A 14,865-nucleotide genomic window follows, 5' to 3' on the forward strand; every position below is an offset into this window, starting at 1 on the left:
ATCTTCAACATATTCTGTTTCGGAAACAACACATCTTACGTTAATTTCAACGTGTATTAATAGTAACACATTTGCATTTCCCAAACTCATGGCTATGTTGGAATGAAACGCTCTTTTTAAAAATATTGGAGGCTTGAGAGCATCCGATAATGACTGGAAGGGAATCGATAACCCTATACCTAACAGAAATACTATAAAGCCTGGTATGGACAATTCCTACCATTTTTGGAGACTGATATTGTACTTTAAAAGTTATCGTTGTTATTAGCAATAATAATAATAGTAGTCGTAGTAGTAGTAGTAGTAGTGTTGTATCAGCTGAAATCAGTATTGTGCGTTATAGTGCATGCAAAATTATTGCAGTGAATTACAGTGAAGGGTTTAGAAACTGTGTGTGTGTGTGTGTGTGTGTGTGTGTATATATTCAAGGTTCCCAGGAGGTGTCCTGTGTGGTGGATGAGAAGTCAGGTGACATTGTTTTTTCGTTCGAGTCCTGCCAAATGAACGAGGAATCTCACTTTGTCTGGAAGAAAAATTATAAAGAAATCACCGACTTCTCCAAAGGAGTAGTGATTAAGACGGAAGGCAGCCAGTAAGACCACACGCACACACACACACACACACACACACACACACACACACAAACACACGCACACACACACACACACGCACATGGTGGGCAGATACTGTAATACTGTAAAAAATGTATCCTGGGATGATTACCTGTCCATAAAACATATTGAGTAAATAGACATTACCAAACTGAATTTTGAAACCAAAAATATTCAACATCTCTTCCTTCTCTCTCTCTCTCTCTCTCTCTCTCTCTCTCTCTCTCCCCCCCTCTGTCTGTATCTCTCTCTGTCTGTGTCTCTAGATCTAAGCTGATCTTTAAGAGCGCTGATAAGGAGGACTTTGGGACATTCTCCGTTGCTGTCACCAACACTGATGGAGTGTCAGGCAGCCACTCAATCTCCGCTGAGGGTATTTACCCAACACTGTCCGTGTATGGCTCTGGTGCTGAACCGCTGAGCCAAACTATGGCTTTCAAACTGTAATCCATTACACATTACTGATTAAAAATCCGCTCTAACATAAACTCCCTAATGTAATCTCATTGCTTCCAGTTAGTTTTGGCCGGATTTGCCTCCACCACTGACAGAAGAGGAAGTTAAACAGACAATTTATTACAATTTCCATTCTCTAATTGGTTGTCTTCATCATCTTCATCATTTTTGGCAGCATCCTTTAATTAACAAATTAACATGTTTTTCACATTAGGATATTCATTAACCAAATGCATTTGTTTCATCCATCTATGTAAAGTAGTATTCCCCTCATTTATTGAGCATCACCACTTGAGCAACATGTTAAACTATACAGTAACATCTAGTTAAACATGCATCGAAAGTACAGACTTCAAAGGAATTCTCCAGGAAAAATATACAGTATATATATGTAAGAGAATTGAGACAGTGTAGACAAAATAAAGATGAGGGCAGTGAAGCTGTGCTTAAAAATGATCATAACAGCATGTAGGCAACAAGTGATTATTTCATTATACATCTGATGATTAATAATGGAGCACATTGTTCACATTTTCACTCTAAGGTTGGGACAATGTTTCTATTTTCAGCCTGTGTGTTGACAGGCATGACTTTTCTACCTTTATTCTTGGGAATCCACAACAAAATGTAACTTCTTGGTGACCAAGCCTTATTTTCAAAGGCTTTTCTGCAGGCAAATTCAGCAAAATCCTCCCCGTTATTGCACCACTAACCTACTAGCCTATAGGCCTATAGAATGTTATTCAGCGTACTTTACACTGACTACTTCCCTTTTAGCCTACATTTTTTCTCAGCTGAACTACTGACCTACTAGAAATCAGGGTTTCAGTCAGCCTCCTTAAACTTGAAGGTACTTGGGGATGCTTTGGTGATATAACATATCCACTAGCTGTTGAGGGCATTGTGATCTCTGGTGGTCCACACTTCTTCTGAAAATATTCCTGTGGCTGTATTCATTTAAATCTGTGTTTGCATTACTATCCCACTGTTCCTCTTAATCTCCTTACATTGCTCACACACACGGGAGCATCTAGAATCTGTAGAATTCAAATGACAGTGTTAGCTGGCCCACAAATCAGGTTTGGAAGACATAGCGATGCTAATGATATACAGTATAATTTTTGGGCTTCTACACCATCACTTAAGCGCATGACAAAATTCATGTGCATGTGTAAAATGTAGCCAGGATTTGTATTGCTAATTTTGAAATTGAATAAGTTGTGTCTTTTTGTTTCAGAGCTGGAGAAGATGCTGGCACTCAGCTATGACATCAGACACCCAAGTAGGTCCCTCTGTCTCTGTTTCTATCTCTCATAATATCTCTCTTTGTCCCTTTTAATCTCTCTGCTCTTTCACGGTTTCTCTATCTCTATCTCTTTCCCACTCTCTCTGTCTCTGTCTCTCTGTCTCTATCTCTTTCCTTTGTTCTGTAACTCTTTGAACCTCTAAGATTTCTTCTTTCAGGATCAAATTTCTCTTTTTACTTGATCAAAAAAATACCTTACCTGCTTTTGCATCACCTGCCTCACCTCTATTCACCTCTCCTGTTCTTTTGCTTCTCGTCTGACTCATCTCCTCCTCTCCTCTCTGTGTTACTGATAAGGTTACAAGTTTCAATTTGTGAAACTGCTCCTCTCTTTCCGCTCTGCTCTCCTCTTCTCCATATTGTATTTTCATTTAGTCATTTAACCAACCATCTTATCTAGAGAAGCTTGAACTAAGTGTAACAGTGTTTTTGAATCCCTAACCCTCCTCTCCTGTAGTCATCCCTCTGAAGTCAGAGTTGGCCTATAAGATCTTGGAGAGAGGCAGAATGAGGTTCTGGCTCCAGGCTGAAGAGATTTCAACCAACGTCACCTACAAGTTCTTTGCCAACAACAAGGAACTGTCTGGAGCTGATGTAAGACACAGTTATAATGAATGGGTGGAGGGAGGGAGGGATGGAAGAGTGAGATTCTGGCTTCAAGCTGAAGAAATTTCCAACACCTAGAAGTCTGTCTGTCTGTCTGTCTGTCAATCTATCTACCTTTGTTTCCTCTGTTCTCTCAGGAGTGGTGAGCCACCATAGCAAGAGCACTACTTCCACTGCTAAGGGAAATGAAAAACTGTAATTTAGTCCAACGTACCCCCAAAACACATACAAGTGTTGGATCAATGTCTATAATTAATTATCTGATTATTGTTAGGTTCTAAACCCAGTTGGAGAACTAGAGTGTGTGTGAGACAGGAGACTGGAGGCCAGGATCCAAATGAGTGAACACTTTATTGTCCAGTATTGATTTACTTTCTCTGTTTGAGTGCAGCGCCTGTGGTTTTCACTCAAAGGAGAACAAAATTACGTTTCATTAATCATAACAGAATTTTCATTATCATCATATCATCACCCAGCTAGGGACCAGAGAACAGAGAGAGAAGGAGAGAAAGCACTGACAGACTAAATTAATAAGGTGCATCTGGGCAACTTCTCCCAGGGAGGGAGCGCTTCTTTTCCACTCCCTTGTCTTGTTGGTGGCCGGGTGACCACTGAGGCAGGAGAAAGTTAGTCCCTCTAGTGGGGAATGCTGACAATTATAATGAAGTTTCCAAATAGGGAAGCAAAGTTGGCATCATTCCCATGCACCGCTGGCTGACTTTCTTCAATTCAGCAACAGTACAGATTACTTAAAATAAGCAAACGATCAAGTATACAGCTCTGACAATGAAATATGTTGTAGTGTGAATTAATATTTCTTTCTCAACCTGATTTCAGTGGAATGCAATCTGTATATTTTATGATTCAATTGGGAAATCCATGAGGGTTATTTCAAATTCCATCAAGAAAATGAATCATCATGACGACTAAAAACAATTTCAAATGACCAAGTGTATTTGTTATAGCAATAATACCCAAGAAGGTGTGGTGATGATGCAATCAGCTGCATCTCGTACCATCACACCCAAAATCACAGTAAAGAAATACCCAGCAGTAGTTTGGGTGCAGCAGCCAGTGTAGCAGGATTCAGTGTGAATGGATTGTGATTGGTGTGCATAGAGATAAACATCTGTGTCCTGCCTAAACTAATGCGATACTCCATTGCTTGGCTCTAACAGTTGTGTAATTCACCTTTAACAATCAGTCAGCCAATCAATTTCTCTCTCTCTCTCTTTCTCTCTCTCCCTCTCTTTGTCTCTTTCTGTTTCTATGTCTCTCTTCATTCTGTCTGTTTCTCTCCATCTCTCTCTCTCTTTCTCCGTCTGCAGCCCAACAAGATGGGTCATGATGTGTCTACGGGTGTTATTGAGTTCATCATGGACCATTTCACTGAGGAGAATGAAGGGACGTTCACCTGCCAGATCACAGATGGAGGGGGCAAAGCACAGAGCTCACTGGTTCTGATTGGAAATGGTAAGAGGGTTTGTGGCCTTGTATCCAGCAGCCAGGTCTGACTGAGCCTCGGCCTGTTTGGTCACGCTCAGCATCTGCACTGATTTAAGAAACTGGTCAAACCTGGCTCAAGCGCTGTTTGGCCAAAACTGGCCAAAACTAACAACAAGCTACCATGTAAAGAATTAAGTTATCGACTGACAATAAGGTGTTTTTCCTTTCTGGCATTCGGTATTACAATCGGTTTGTGGTATTAAATTGATGTCACAAAATAAGTGATTGGGAGGAGAATCACAGTAAAACGGTCTATCATTTGCTCTGCTGTTGCTAGACTATATGTTGAGTCTAGGTGTGCAAAATGCACTTGCTATTTTCTCTTCTTTGGCCTGCTGACTAATCAGCGGAGATGCAAAACAAACCATATCATGGTGAGCCTCAGCCAGGATGAACACAGCCTATGGAGACATATACAGTATCTATATGTGTGTGGTCGACGCACTACATCACTGGGAGATTCTAGATTAATATTTTGGAAATTTATGCAGATGATAGATCAAGTGTCAAGATGGCTGTAGGAGTTTTTAAATCAATTATGTATTCAGGACACCCTGAGATTCACATATAGATGTCTGACTTTGTATACTGCATGATTCCAGTCTTATGTAGGAGACCATTAACTAGCTAATCCACAGAAAGCATACAGAGCAACTCTTGGCAATACTTTGATCATTTAATTACTGTGTGTGTGTGTGTGTGTGTATGTGTATGTGTGTGTAGCTTTCAAGGCAGCTCTGGCAGAGGCCGAGTACCAGAGGAGAGAGTACATCAGAGTCAAGGAGGGTAAGAAACACAAAACATCATCCACTTTTAGGCTTGTACTGTATGAACTTCACTCTACTTAGCCTTAGACACAGGCTCCACCATGTTGCCTGGGAGACAACTAATCTAAGCACTTACTGTAAAAGATAGAGCTAGGCCATCATTACTTAAACTATATTTTGGCACTCAGAATGAGTCATGGACCGGTTTCTCATGGCTCACCACATGACAAATTTAATCCCAAACTGAGAATTTCTTCCCTGTCCCCTTCCTCCATCTACCACAGGTCCCCACTTCAGTGAGTTCCTGTCACTTCAGGTTGGAGATGACTGCTCTGTCACTCTGGTCTGCAAGGTAAACACATAGACAAATTCAATAATTATTGAATATTTACATTCAAAACAAACAGGAAACTTGCCTGACTGACCATCCCATGAGTTTCTGTCTGCTTATACATACAGCGTTCAAACGGTATTGATTAGTTTGTAGATTTATATTTACCCTTGTTAAAATGTAAATTTCAGCTATCAATTAGAATTATGTTTTATGCTTTAATAATATATATGATTATAATATGTTTTTCATTCCAGGTTGCTAACTTGAAGAAGGAATCTCAGTTCCACTGGTATAAGGAAGATACAGAGATCATCCCTGATGTGAAACCTGACCTGGGATCAGGAGTCTGCAAACTGCCAATTAAACTGGTAATTATACTTTGGTAGTTAATATTATCCCTGTTGCTACCATTACTGTGTACCATACTTACAATACATGGCAATACACAAACAGAACTGAATTGGATTAGTAGTCAGCCACTGCCAAATAAAATGGGATAGGGGAATATTACTACCACTATTCATACTGTTACACCTAGAATTGGGATCAGGAGTTGCCAAACTGTTTCTAAAACTGGTATTGTTAAAATTATGTGAACTGTTATGTTAAATTACTATGGGCAATCCACCTGTACATCCACATACCAGGAAGTAGCTTGGTGATTTTCTAATTAAGTCAACACATGAGTTAAATATTTTGTTCAGTGATTTTTATAATTACAACAACACTGTGCTACCACAGCACTTTGGTGATTTTTTCATAGTTTCACTTACTCCAATCATGCATGCCCCCCACCCCCCTGAGCATCATTGGCCAATCAGACTTCAGTATTCAACAAAGTCATGTAATGTCCCCTATGTTGGAAATATGTCTCCTGTTTTGTCTCTCCATCAGTTTTCCATGAAGACCTCAGGAATCTATAAGGCCACCATCAGTGATGACAGAGGAAAGGATATGAGCCAAATTGACATCTCTGGAAAAGGTAAATTTACCTTATTTAATTATAACTAACTAGGACAGTGATTGACTTTGACTGACTAGCTGATTGACTAACTGAAGAATAACAAATGAACTGCAATAACGGCTTATAAAAACTCTATTTTGTCATTAGCTTCCTTTGTTTGTTTCTATTTGGAATTGGAATCACTGGAATCAGTGGCTACATTTACATGCACGGAGAATCCTGTTTTAACCTGGGTACCCAAGTAACCCAGTATTGGGTAGACACATGTAAACTTCATAATTCCTTTAGAATAACCCAGGTAAGCTCGTACTACCATTACAAGAAACCTGGTTAAGATGCCTGGCGTATTCTGATATTAAACGTGTCACTGTGGCAAGTAAACTCAGACTCACACAAGGTTATATGTATATTTTGATGGCACTTACCTTTGAGCATGACTGTTGCTATTGAAATCATAATTTCTATCCCCTGTATTGGAAATAACTTGCTATTTATTCAGTCAGTGAGGAAAGGGGTAGCTGGCAGGTGCAGCTTTTCATACTTTGTTGCTGGCAGACCATTTTATCTGTGGGCGGGACACCACAGGTGGACAGGAATATTTGGTTAATTGATTTATTCATGGAAACAGGGATACTCAATCAGAGGGTATTAAAGGTGCATGGAAACAGCTTAACCTGAATAAAACCGTAACCGAAGTATGGCACATGGCCATGTTACAAAATGCATGTAAACACAGCCACTGTCATGTTCCTTTTCTTACTGAGCTTTGAATGCAGCCACCAGAGGGCAACATGATGACTTTCCTTCCCTCTGGCTCTGTCTCTGACCCCACATCTCTCTGCCTCTCTCCTAGTCTTTGACGATGCGATAAACAAAATCAACCACCTGGCTGGTAGGTATCTGTCACACACACACACACACACACACACACATACACATACACACATTTGTGGTGTGTGTACACAATCATTTTCCTGATAAACATCCACATTAAACACGATTCTAAACATCCTGTGACTGATATACATACTATACACACTATACAGTATATTACCATGGTAATGTTGCTATACTATAATTCATGATATTAAATTATATTCCCATTGAAGTGATCAAGTGGTTGCATGCATGTACGCGCACACACACGCACACACGCACACACACACACACACACACACACACACACACACACACACAGAAACACACGCACACATATATATATATACACACGCACACACACTGAAGGGATTAAGTGTATATTTATTGAACATGGTTTATTTAACATGGTTACATGCATGCACACACACTCACTCACAGATAGATCCGTCATCTTGCCAGTAGATTTCTGCTTTGAAATCCCTCTGCTACAGTCACTACTACACACACATATATCAGCATGTGGCAGAAGTTGTTATGCTGGAAGCATTTGGCCATCATGCCATCGTGTGGTGAAATCATTTTAAAATTCCACTGCGCTGCCACAGTGACAGTCTGGAGAAGCATTTTACTCCTATTTTAAGCAACAGTCACTTGACAGCTCTACAGTAACTGTTGTAGCAGTAGTTGCAGAGGAGAGAGAGTTCATTACTGTGATAATGGGAAACCATGGTGATGTGACCAGGTGCAAGGCACTTGTACCAGTGTGTAGTCTGCAAAGTCCCACACATTAACAGTATGTAACTTCCTTTCAGGTATTATGGCTTTTATAAAAACGTCACTAACACATTTTCTTGAATGTAGCATACATACATAGGAATAAAAATCTACTCTGGACTCTCTGCCATTTTGCTCCCCCAGCTGAATTAAGGTAACACAAAATGGGGAGCCGTAAAATGGATGCTGCAAATAGCTGCAGATTGGAGCTTGATTTGATTTGATTAATTCTGGGCAAAAAAAAGTACATAGCGCTGACATCAGATAGAGGCCAGATCATGCAACAGCAGAATGTTGGAAACTATATATCTGAATCTGATTTCAATTTTGGCTTGTCCCCCCAATCCCCTCGTCACCTCCCCTAGGCGCCAGTGCAGCAGAGCTGGTGATTAACTGCACAGCAACTGGCATTCAGATGCAATGTCACATGAAGTATTACACCTCCGAGATGAACATCACCTGGTTGCACAGGTAAGGAACTATTATTATTATTAGTAGTATTCGTAGTAGTAGTAGTAGTTGTTGTTGTAGTAGTAGTAGCAGCAGCAGCAGTAAAGAAGTAGCAGTAGAAGTCATAGTAGGAGGAGGAATAGAAGTAATAGTAGGAGTAGAAGTAGTATTAGGAGTAGTAGTTGTTTGAAGTTTTCCTGTAAACATACTAACTAAAAACACTTAATGTTGCTCTCCTCTCTCTTGTCAACATTTTATGTGTGAAGTGAAACTGGATCTGGCAAAAACAATAAGCCACTTGTGATGGCTGTCGACGGCTGTTGACAAGTGTTTTCATAATACTGGTTATTGCGGTAAAATTGCCCTAATTTGTGACGGAAATCACATCCCTATCATTTTCTGTAAGGAAGCGAGGGTTGGTTTTTTTTGCACTTAAAAGTGCTCCATTTTACCCCAGAGATTAAAAAAGATGGAGGGAGGGAAGTAGAGAGTGAACAGAGAGGGTGCTGAAAGAGAAACAAATTATATAGATGCAGGGGAATAAAAAAAGAGAGAGGGACATAAACACTTAAAGAGAGGAGGAAGAGAGAGAGGAAGATAGCGACAAAGAGGGCAGGGGGTAGTAGAGGGTTTTCTATTATTCAATTATTCAGAGAACAGAAATTATGGAGATTAGATTTTTACCCTCTCCCTGTCCTTTGTGTGAGTGTGTGTGTGAGAGAGAGACAGATAGCAAGAGAGAGAAATTGGTATCTCTAGGCGTAACATTAGGCAGGCATGTAAACATGATTTTCCATTACCTCTGAAACAGGCTTCACTCTCTCTCTCTCTCTCACACACACACACACACACACACACACACACACACACACACACTAACCTCCTCTCCTCTCCTCTCCTCTCCTCACAGTGAGTCTAAGCTCTCCCACAGTGAAAAGATTGTGATTGGAGGAACCGCTGCAATGGCAACGATGGAGGTATAACTCTCTCCTGTACATTACATGCTTCTTAAGTTGATGATACATGGGGAACATTTTGGGCAATATAGATGTGCAACACTCCCAGCAACAGGCAGTAAATTGAGCCACTGGGTCAAAAATCTATTAAAATGTTTCATGGAAAGTAGATGTGATTAACCAACAATGATGAAGTAACTCCTCTGGCACTGCTGCCCATCAAAGTTGCCCAAAAAGTCATCGCAGCTTATCGCTGCCTTCAGAGAAATGATACCTGGGCAACTCTAAATCTAAATCTGTGATGTTACCTTCAGCAGGGGTGGTGATCTAAAACTTTATGTAAAGCTATAATAAGCTATAAGGAATTAAATCATCCCTTGTGGGGAAAATACACATGTCGATTTTACATTTTATAATCACTTTCATATGTGAAATTCGATTAAAGTTACAATTCTAAAGTGAAACTGTGAATGAAGTGGATGTGACTTTATAATGACAAATGATCGGCACAGTAGTCTTAATATATTTTATTTATTTATCTGATTTTACTTTCTTATCTTTTGTAATGAAGCTTTATAATTGTTAATATATAAATAAATAATTTGTTGACCGTGAATTATACATAGAATATAGACAGACAGACGGACAGACTGATTGATTGATTGATTGATTGATTGATTGATTGACAGGTGATCGAGCCTCTAGAGAGAGATAAAGGAATGTACTCCATTATCATCACCGACCCTGAAAACACACACAGGCGCACTCTGGACCTCAGTGGAGATGGTTAGTACACACACACATATTCTCTTTCTCTCTCTCTCTCTCTCTCTCTCTCTCTCTCTTTACAATACTGATAATAGGTGAGAATAAACTCTGCACTCAATTGTTTTGTTTGGAGCTCTGAGCTGCAAAGATGTGGATTAAGTCAAATTATTGGTAGATTAAGTAGATAATTAGTGTGTGTTACAAACGGTGAAAGTGAAAATATGTTTTTGTCTCTTACAGTTTATGAGAAAGCCTTCGCCGAGTTCCAGAAACTCAAGTAAGACTACACTCCCAAATATCTCTGTATATTTTAAAAAAGATAAATCATTGCATTTACATTTATCATATTTGAACTTACAGTGCTTAGCTTTTAGCACTTTGACCTCTGATAACTCATCATCATGAGTTAAATGAACAACTCTAAGCACTCACTAACCTGCTCACATCGCATTTTATGTTGAAAGTTAATTTATCTTACTATTTCCATTCTATTTATATGTATGTGCTGGAAACCATTTCTCATCCTTGTTCAGACAAACTTAAAGCACAAGGTTTGCCTCTACTTCTACCAGAGATGACATTGATATAGAGTTTAATCTCCATATTTAAAATGTTCTACTCAAAATGTCATTATTGGAATTTGGAATGAAAGGGTGAAAATCCTGCTGTAAATGATACATATTTGCATTTGTGATATTTGTGCCAGAGTATGGCAGAGCTGTTTTGATTTATGATGGATCAACAAAGCTTCCAAATAAGGTTATTGTCAGACACAAACCTTGGTGAATATCAAAAAACCCAAGACTTGGGTGGTCGGTAAATTCCAGTATGTATTCATTTCAACTTAATTTGATGTGAAAAGTAGAAGCAGCCAGGTAGCTGAGATCCTTTGGGGTCCTTTGGCTAATTGGGCCAAAGTGAAGCCCTACACACTGAATTTAGTAAATCCATTTAGAAAAATCAAATGAAACTCCAAACTTCGCATGTGGAGTGGAACCTGTCCAATTCCCTCTTCTAATTAACATGCAGAGAGAGACATTTGAGCACCAAATTCAACAAACACATTGAAACAAGTGACCGCCTCTTGCTCTTTTGATTGTGCATCAACATGCCAGGAGCAGAACATAGTTCCCTGAGCCATCTGGTCCTGAGGCTGGCCTCTAATTCCTCCCATGCTGCCGAACAGCACTCAGACAAACTAGCCCAACCAAGTTATTACAAAGCAATATCAGATTTCCCATTGGGGAAATTCGGCGGTTTGGCCCTAAACCCAGTGTACACTGTGGCAGACCATCTGACCGCTGTTACTGACCCAAAACTGAAACAGATTTTATGTACAGACTCAGTGAGCACAGCCAGGTACTGGAAACAGGCTGCCACTAGAAAACCTGGCTGCGTTAAATTAGATCATCATTTTTTTCCCCAAATTCCCCACAAATAGAAATAATTTGAAACCATGACCAGCAAATACATATTACAATATCCTGGCTTTGCAACTTATAGAAAAATCAAAATGAACTTAACCTGGGGGACAGCCAGAGGAAAAACATGTCAGCTATATCTTTCTTTGGATAGAAGTTTTGTCAATTGAATAATTTAGGAGACTTTTGTTGAATTTCAGTTTTAAAGATCAATTGATAGTTGATATTTCTGTAGCTTGTTTTTAGTTTTTAGGTTACAGTGTTATGCCTGTCGTAACAGGTATACTGCTGGTGTGTGTTTGGAAATAGAGATCTCTAACTTCTCTCTGTGTGTGTTTCAGGGCCGAGGCCTACGCTGAGAAGAGTGAGTGCATCCCTTCATCTTTGTCTATCTATATTGTGCCTCTGTCCATCATTTTTTCTTTGTTTACAACAGCTGTACATTAACTTCCAGTTCAAAAGGAATTGTTTGGAAGAGTTATATTTGGTACACTATTCAGATATTTCCCTAGAATATATGAAAACATTAAACTACTGCTTATTTCTTTGTGGCTTAGACAATTCAGGCCCATCTAAAGGCAAAACTCCATCATAAATATAATAAGCAGCAATAATGATGGATAATATTAATAATGTTTTTGTTTCAGACCGCGGTAAGGTGGTGGGAGGACTGCCTGATGTGGTCACCATTATGGAGAAGAAGGTGCTGTCTAAGTGTGTGTATCTGTGTTACTTCTATCTGTGTGAGTGTGTACCCTTGTGTGTGTATATAACAAGCCTTTGTCTTTGTGTGCATCTACAGACCCTCAGTCTGACGTGCACAGTGTGTGGCGACCCCAAGCCTCAGGTCTCATGGCTGAAGAATGGAGCAGATGTCGAACCCGATGATCAGGTGAACACTTCAGCCACAGTAACAGAGACGATGTTCTTTACTGTGATGACTGGTATGGCAGGGATCAGAACCAGTTTTAGAATAAGGTTTAACAGCAAGTTTGCACACGCTAGGAATTCGACTTGTTGAATTATAAATAAGTAGTAATATTTAAAAGTAGACATTTACAGAGTAGGTCTCTTTTGGAGGTAGTACTGTATATGAAGAAAGTAGTATGTAAGTAGTACATCAAAAGCATAAGGAGTGTACAAAAAAAATAAAAATAGAAACTTAAGAAATAGGTCTCTTACAGAGTCTGACTCATTGCACTGATGGGAAGCTTTACAGATCTAGAGAATATTGCACTGGAGTCCGGAGTATAAATAGGCATAAATATATAACTGCACAGCCAAACACAGAGTGCAGTACATAATAACTGACTATAGCATAGTAGGTGCAGGTGCTGCCTACCAGTAGTAGAGTGCTCTTGTCCATTTTGCTGCCAGGTATGAGGTATTTGCTCTCTTAGTACTGCTGTTATCACCAAAATGTCACATGATATTATGGCTTTTATGCAACAGGTGCCAATGCATTTGTGCTATTCAAAAAGTTTTCATCATCAAACAGAAACAAGAGAAGTTAGCAAGACAGATGTTAACTAGCTCTCTGGTTAAATTACTGACCAGGTTATTAAACGTGTCTAGTTGTGCTTTGTGGTCTCATAAAGAATGATGGGAATATAATTTGTATATTTTCATATTATTTCATCTAGATTCATTCATCATATTCTCGTATGTGGTTTCTCTGGAATTTGTTTCCCTCCCATCTGCGTCCACCTTATTTAGCTAACAGTGCTCAGCAGATTAGAGATAGAATAGAATAGAATAGAATAGAATAGAATAGAATAGAACATCAGTCCTTGTGTCCACCAAACCCATCTGTTTTAGGTAGCAGTGCTCAGCTTATGTTTGGGAGAAGCTTAATCATGGTTCATGCTGTTGCTATGAGTAAAAAAATATATCAATATTTATATTAAAACGTACTGCATTTGAATGCTAAAAACACGCTAAGCTCTCTGTCTGCCTGTCTCTCTTTTTTTGACATTGTCTCCTTCATTTCAGTACGTGGTTTCCCTGGACCAGGGAAAGTTTGCCAGTCTGACGATCAAAGGCGTTTCCATGGATGATTCTGGCAGATATACCATGATCGTCCAGAACAAATTCGGAGGGGAGTCTGTGGACATTGTGGTGAGTGTCACTGATGTGTCCTACAAACAGTTGCATTTACTCAGGCACAAGGAATCTGATTTTTCTGACCATCTGTGGCACAGATCTCGCCTTTTCATTGGTGCCTAAACAGTCACATATTTTGTTATGAGACTTTTATGTGGCTCAGATCTGTTATGGAGCTGATATTTGGCCGTGTGACTCACGTCTGAGCTATCAGATTAGATTTTGTTTTAGCAGGGAAAAAATAGGTTCAGTGTGAACACAGATCAATAGAGCATCACTGTATTTGAAGATGTGTCCCACCTTATTGTGTAAAAGACTACCGCGCATTATTATCATTGAGCTGTTACGATTGCTTTGGCTCAATTTTCACTACGGAGTTTCAGTCTGAAAAATTAACGAAGAGTCAAAATAAGTTGCAAAGTTCTTCCCTTGAGACTCAAAATGCTTACATACTGTACAATGTGCACAGCTCACTTCCCAGAATCCACCCTCCACATATTAGCACGGTCAAATGCTTATTACTAGACATGACGGTCACTAAATCGACTCGGCATGTATTTTCAATGTCTCATTACTTCCAGCAACATTTCCCAGCTTAGTAGCACAGCAAATCAACAGCTAATTACTTCACCAATAGAGTAAAAGCTGTTAGAAAATCTGCATGGCTGTATCTGACAACATGGAGCAGGCCAGTGCAGTTGGTATTGATGGTGGACGAGGCTGTATTGAGTTTCTGTATTGTGTACACCTTACAATATTGCACTCTTATGAAAATTGTTACTGTATGCTGTACATTGTAGTTAGTAGCTTTACAGTAAGGTAGGTGCATAATAGAGGATGCACAGTACAGTAGTGTACTATAAAATGATGCCATAGGGTACAATCACTGAATGTATGTATGTCATCTGCTTTTGCACAGGCTTTTGTGTTTTGGACTATCTGGTCTTCTTTTTTTTTGCCTTTC

General features: G+C 39.5%; 1 protein-coding gene across 1 annotated transcript in view; it reads left to right on the plus strand.

The window, feature by feature from the left end:
• myom2b (myomesin 2b) overlaps window positions 1–14,865 on the plus strand; it is a 30,227-nt gene that overhangs the window by 14,785 nt on the left and 577 nt on the right. The window contains exons 20-37 of the mRNA XM_071907070.2: window positions 430–592; window positions 878–984; window positions 2,305–2,349; window positions 2,831–2,967; window positions 4,308–4,452; window positions 5,209–5,271; window positions 5,537–5,604; window positions 5,841–5,954; window positions 6,481–6,568; window positions 7,404–7,442; window positions 8,569–8,674; window positions 9,564–9,630; window positions 10,299–10,395; window positions 10,618–10,654; window positions 12,140–12,162; window positions 12,446–12,501; window positions 12,601–12,690; window positions 13,791–13,916. Coding sequence (XP_071763171.2) covers window positions 430–592; window positions 878–984; window positions 2,305–2,349; window positions 2,831–2,967; window positions 4,308–4,452; window positions 5,209–5,271; window positions 5,537–5,604; window positions 5,841–5,954; window positions 6,481–6,568; window positions 7,404–7,442; window positions 8,569–8,674; window positions 9,564–9,630; window positions 10,299–10,395; window positions 10,618–10,654; window positions 12,140–12,162; window positions 12,446–12,501; window positions 12,601–12,690; window positions 13,791–13,916 — 1,571 coding nt within the window. The remainder of the gene's footprint in view (window positions 1–429; window positions 593–877; window positions 985–2,304; window positions 2,350–2,830; window positions 2,968–4,307; window positions 4,453–5,208; window positions 5,272–5,536; window positions 5,605–5,840; window positions 5,955–6,480; window positions 6,569–7,403; window positions 7,443–8,568; window positions 8,675–9,563; window positions 9,631–10,298; window positions 10,396–10,617; window positions 10,655–12,139; window positions 12,163–12,445; window positions 12,502–12,600; window positions 12,691–13,790; window positions 13,917–14,865) is intronic.

Source organism: Centroberyx gerrardi, chromosome 1 (genome assembly GCF_048128805.1).
Source record: "Centroberyx gerrardi isolate f3 chromosome 1, fCenGer3.hap1.cur.20231027, whole genome shotgun sequence".
Classification (NCBI taxonomy): domain Eukaryota; kingdom Metazoa; phylum Chordata; class Actinopteri; order Beryciformes; family Berycidae; genus Centroberyx; species Centroberyx gerrardi.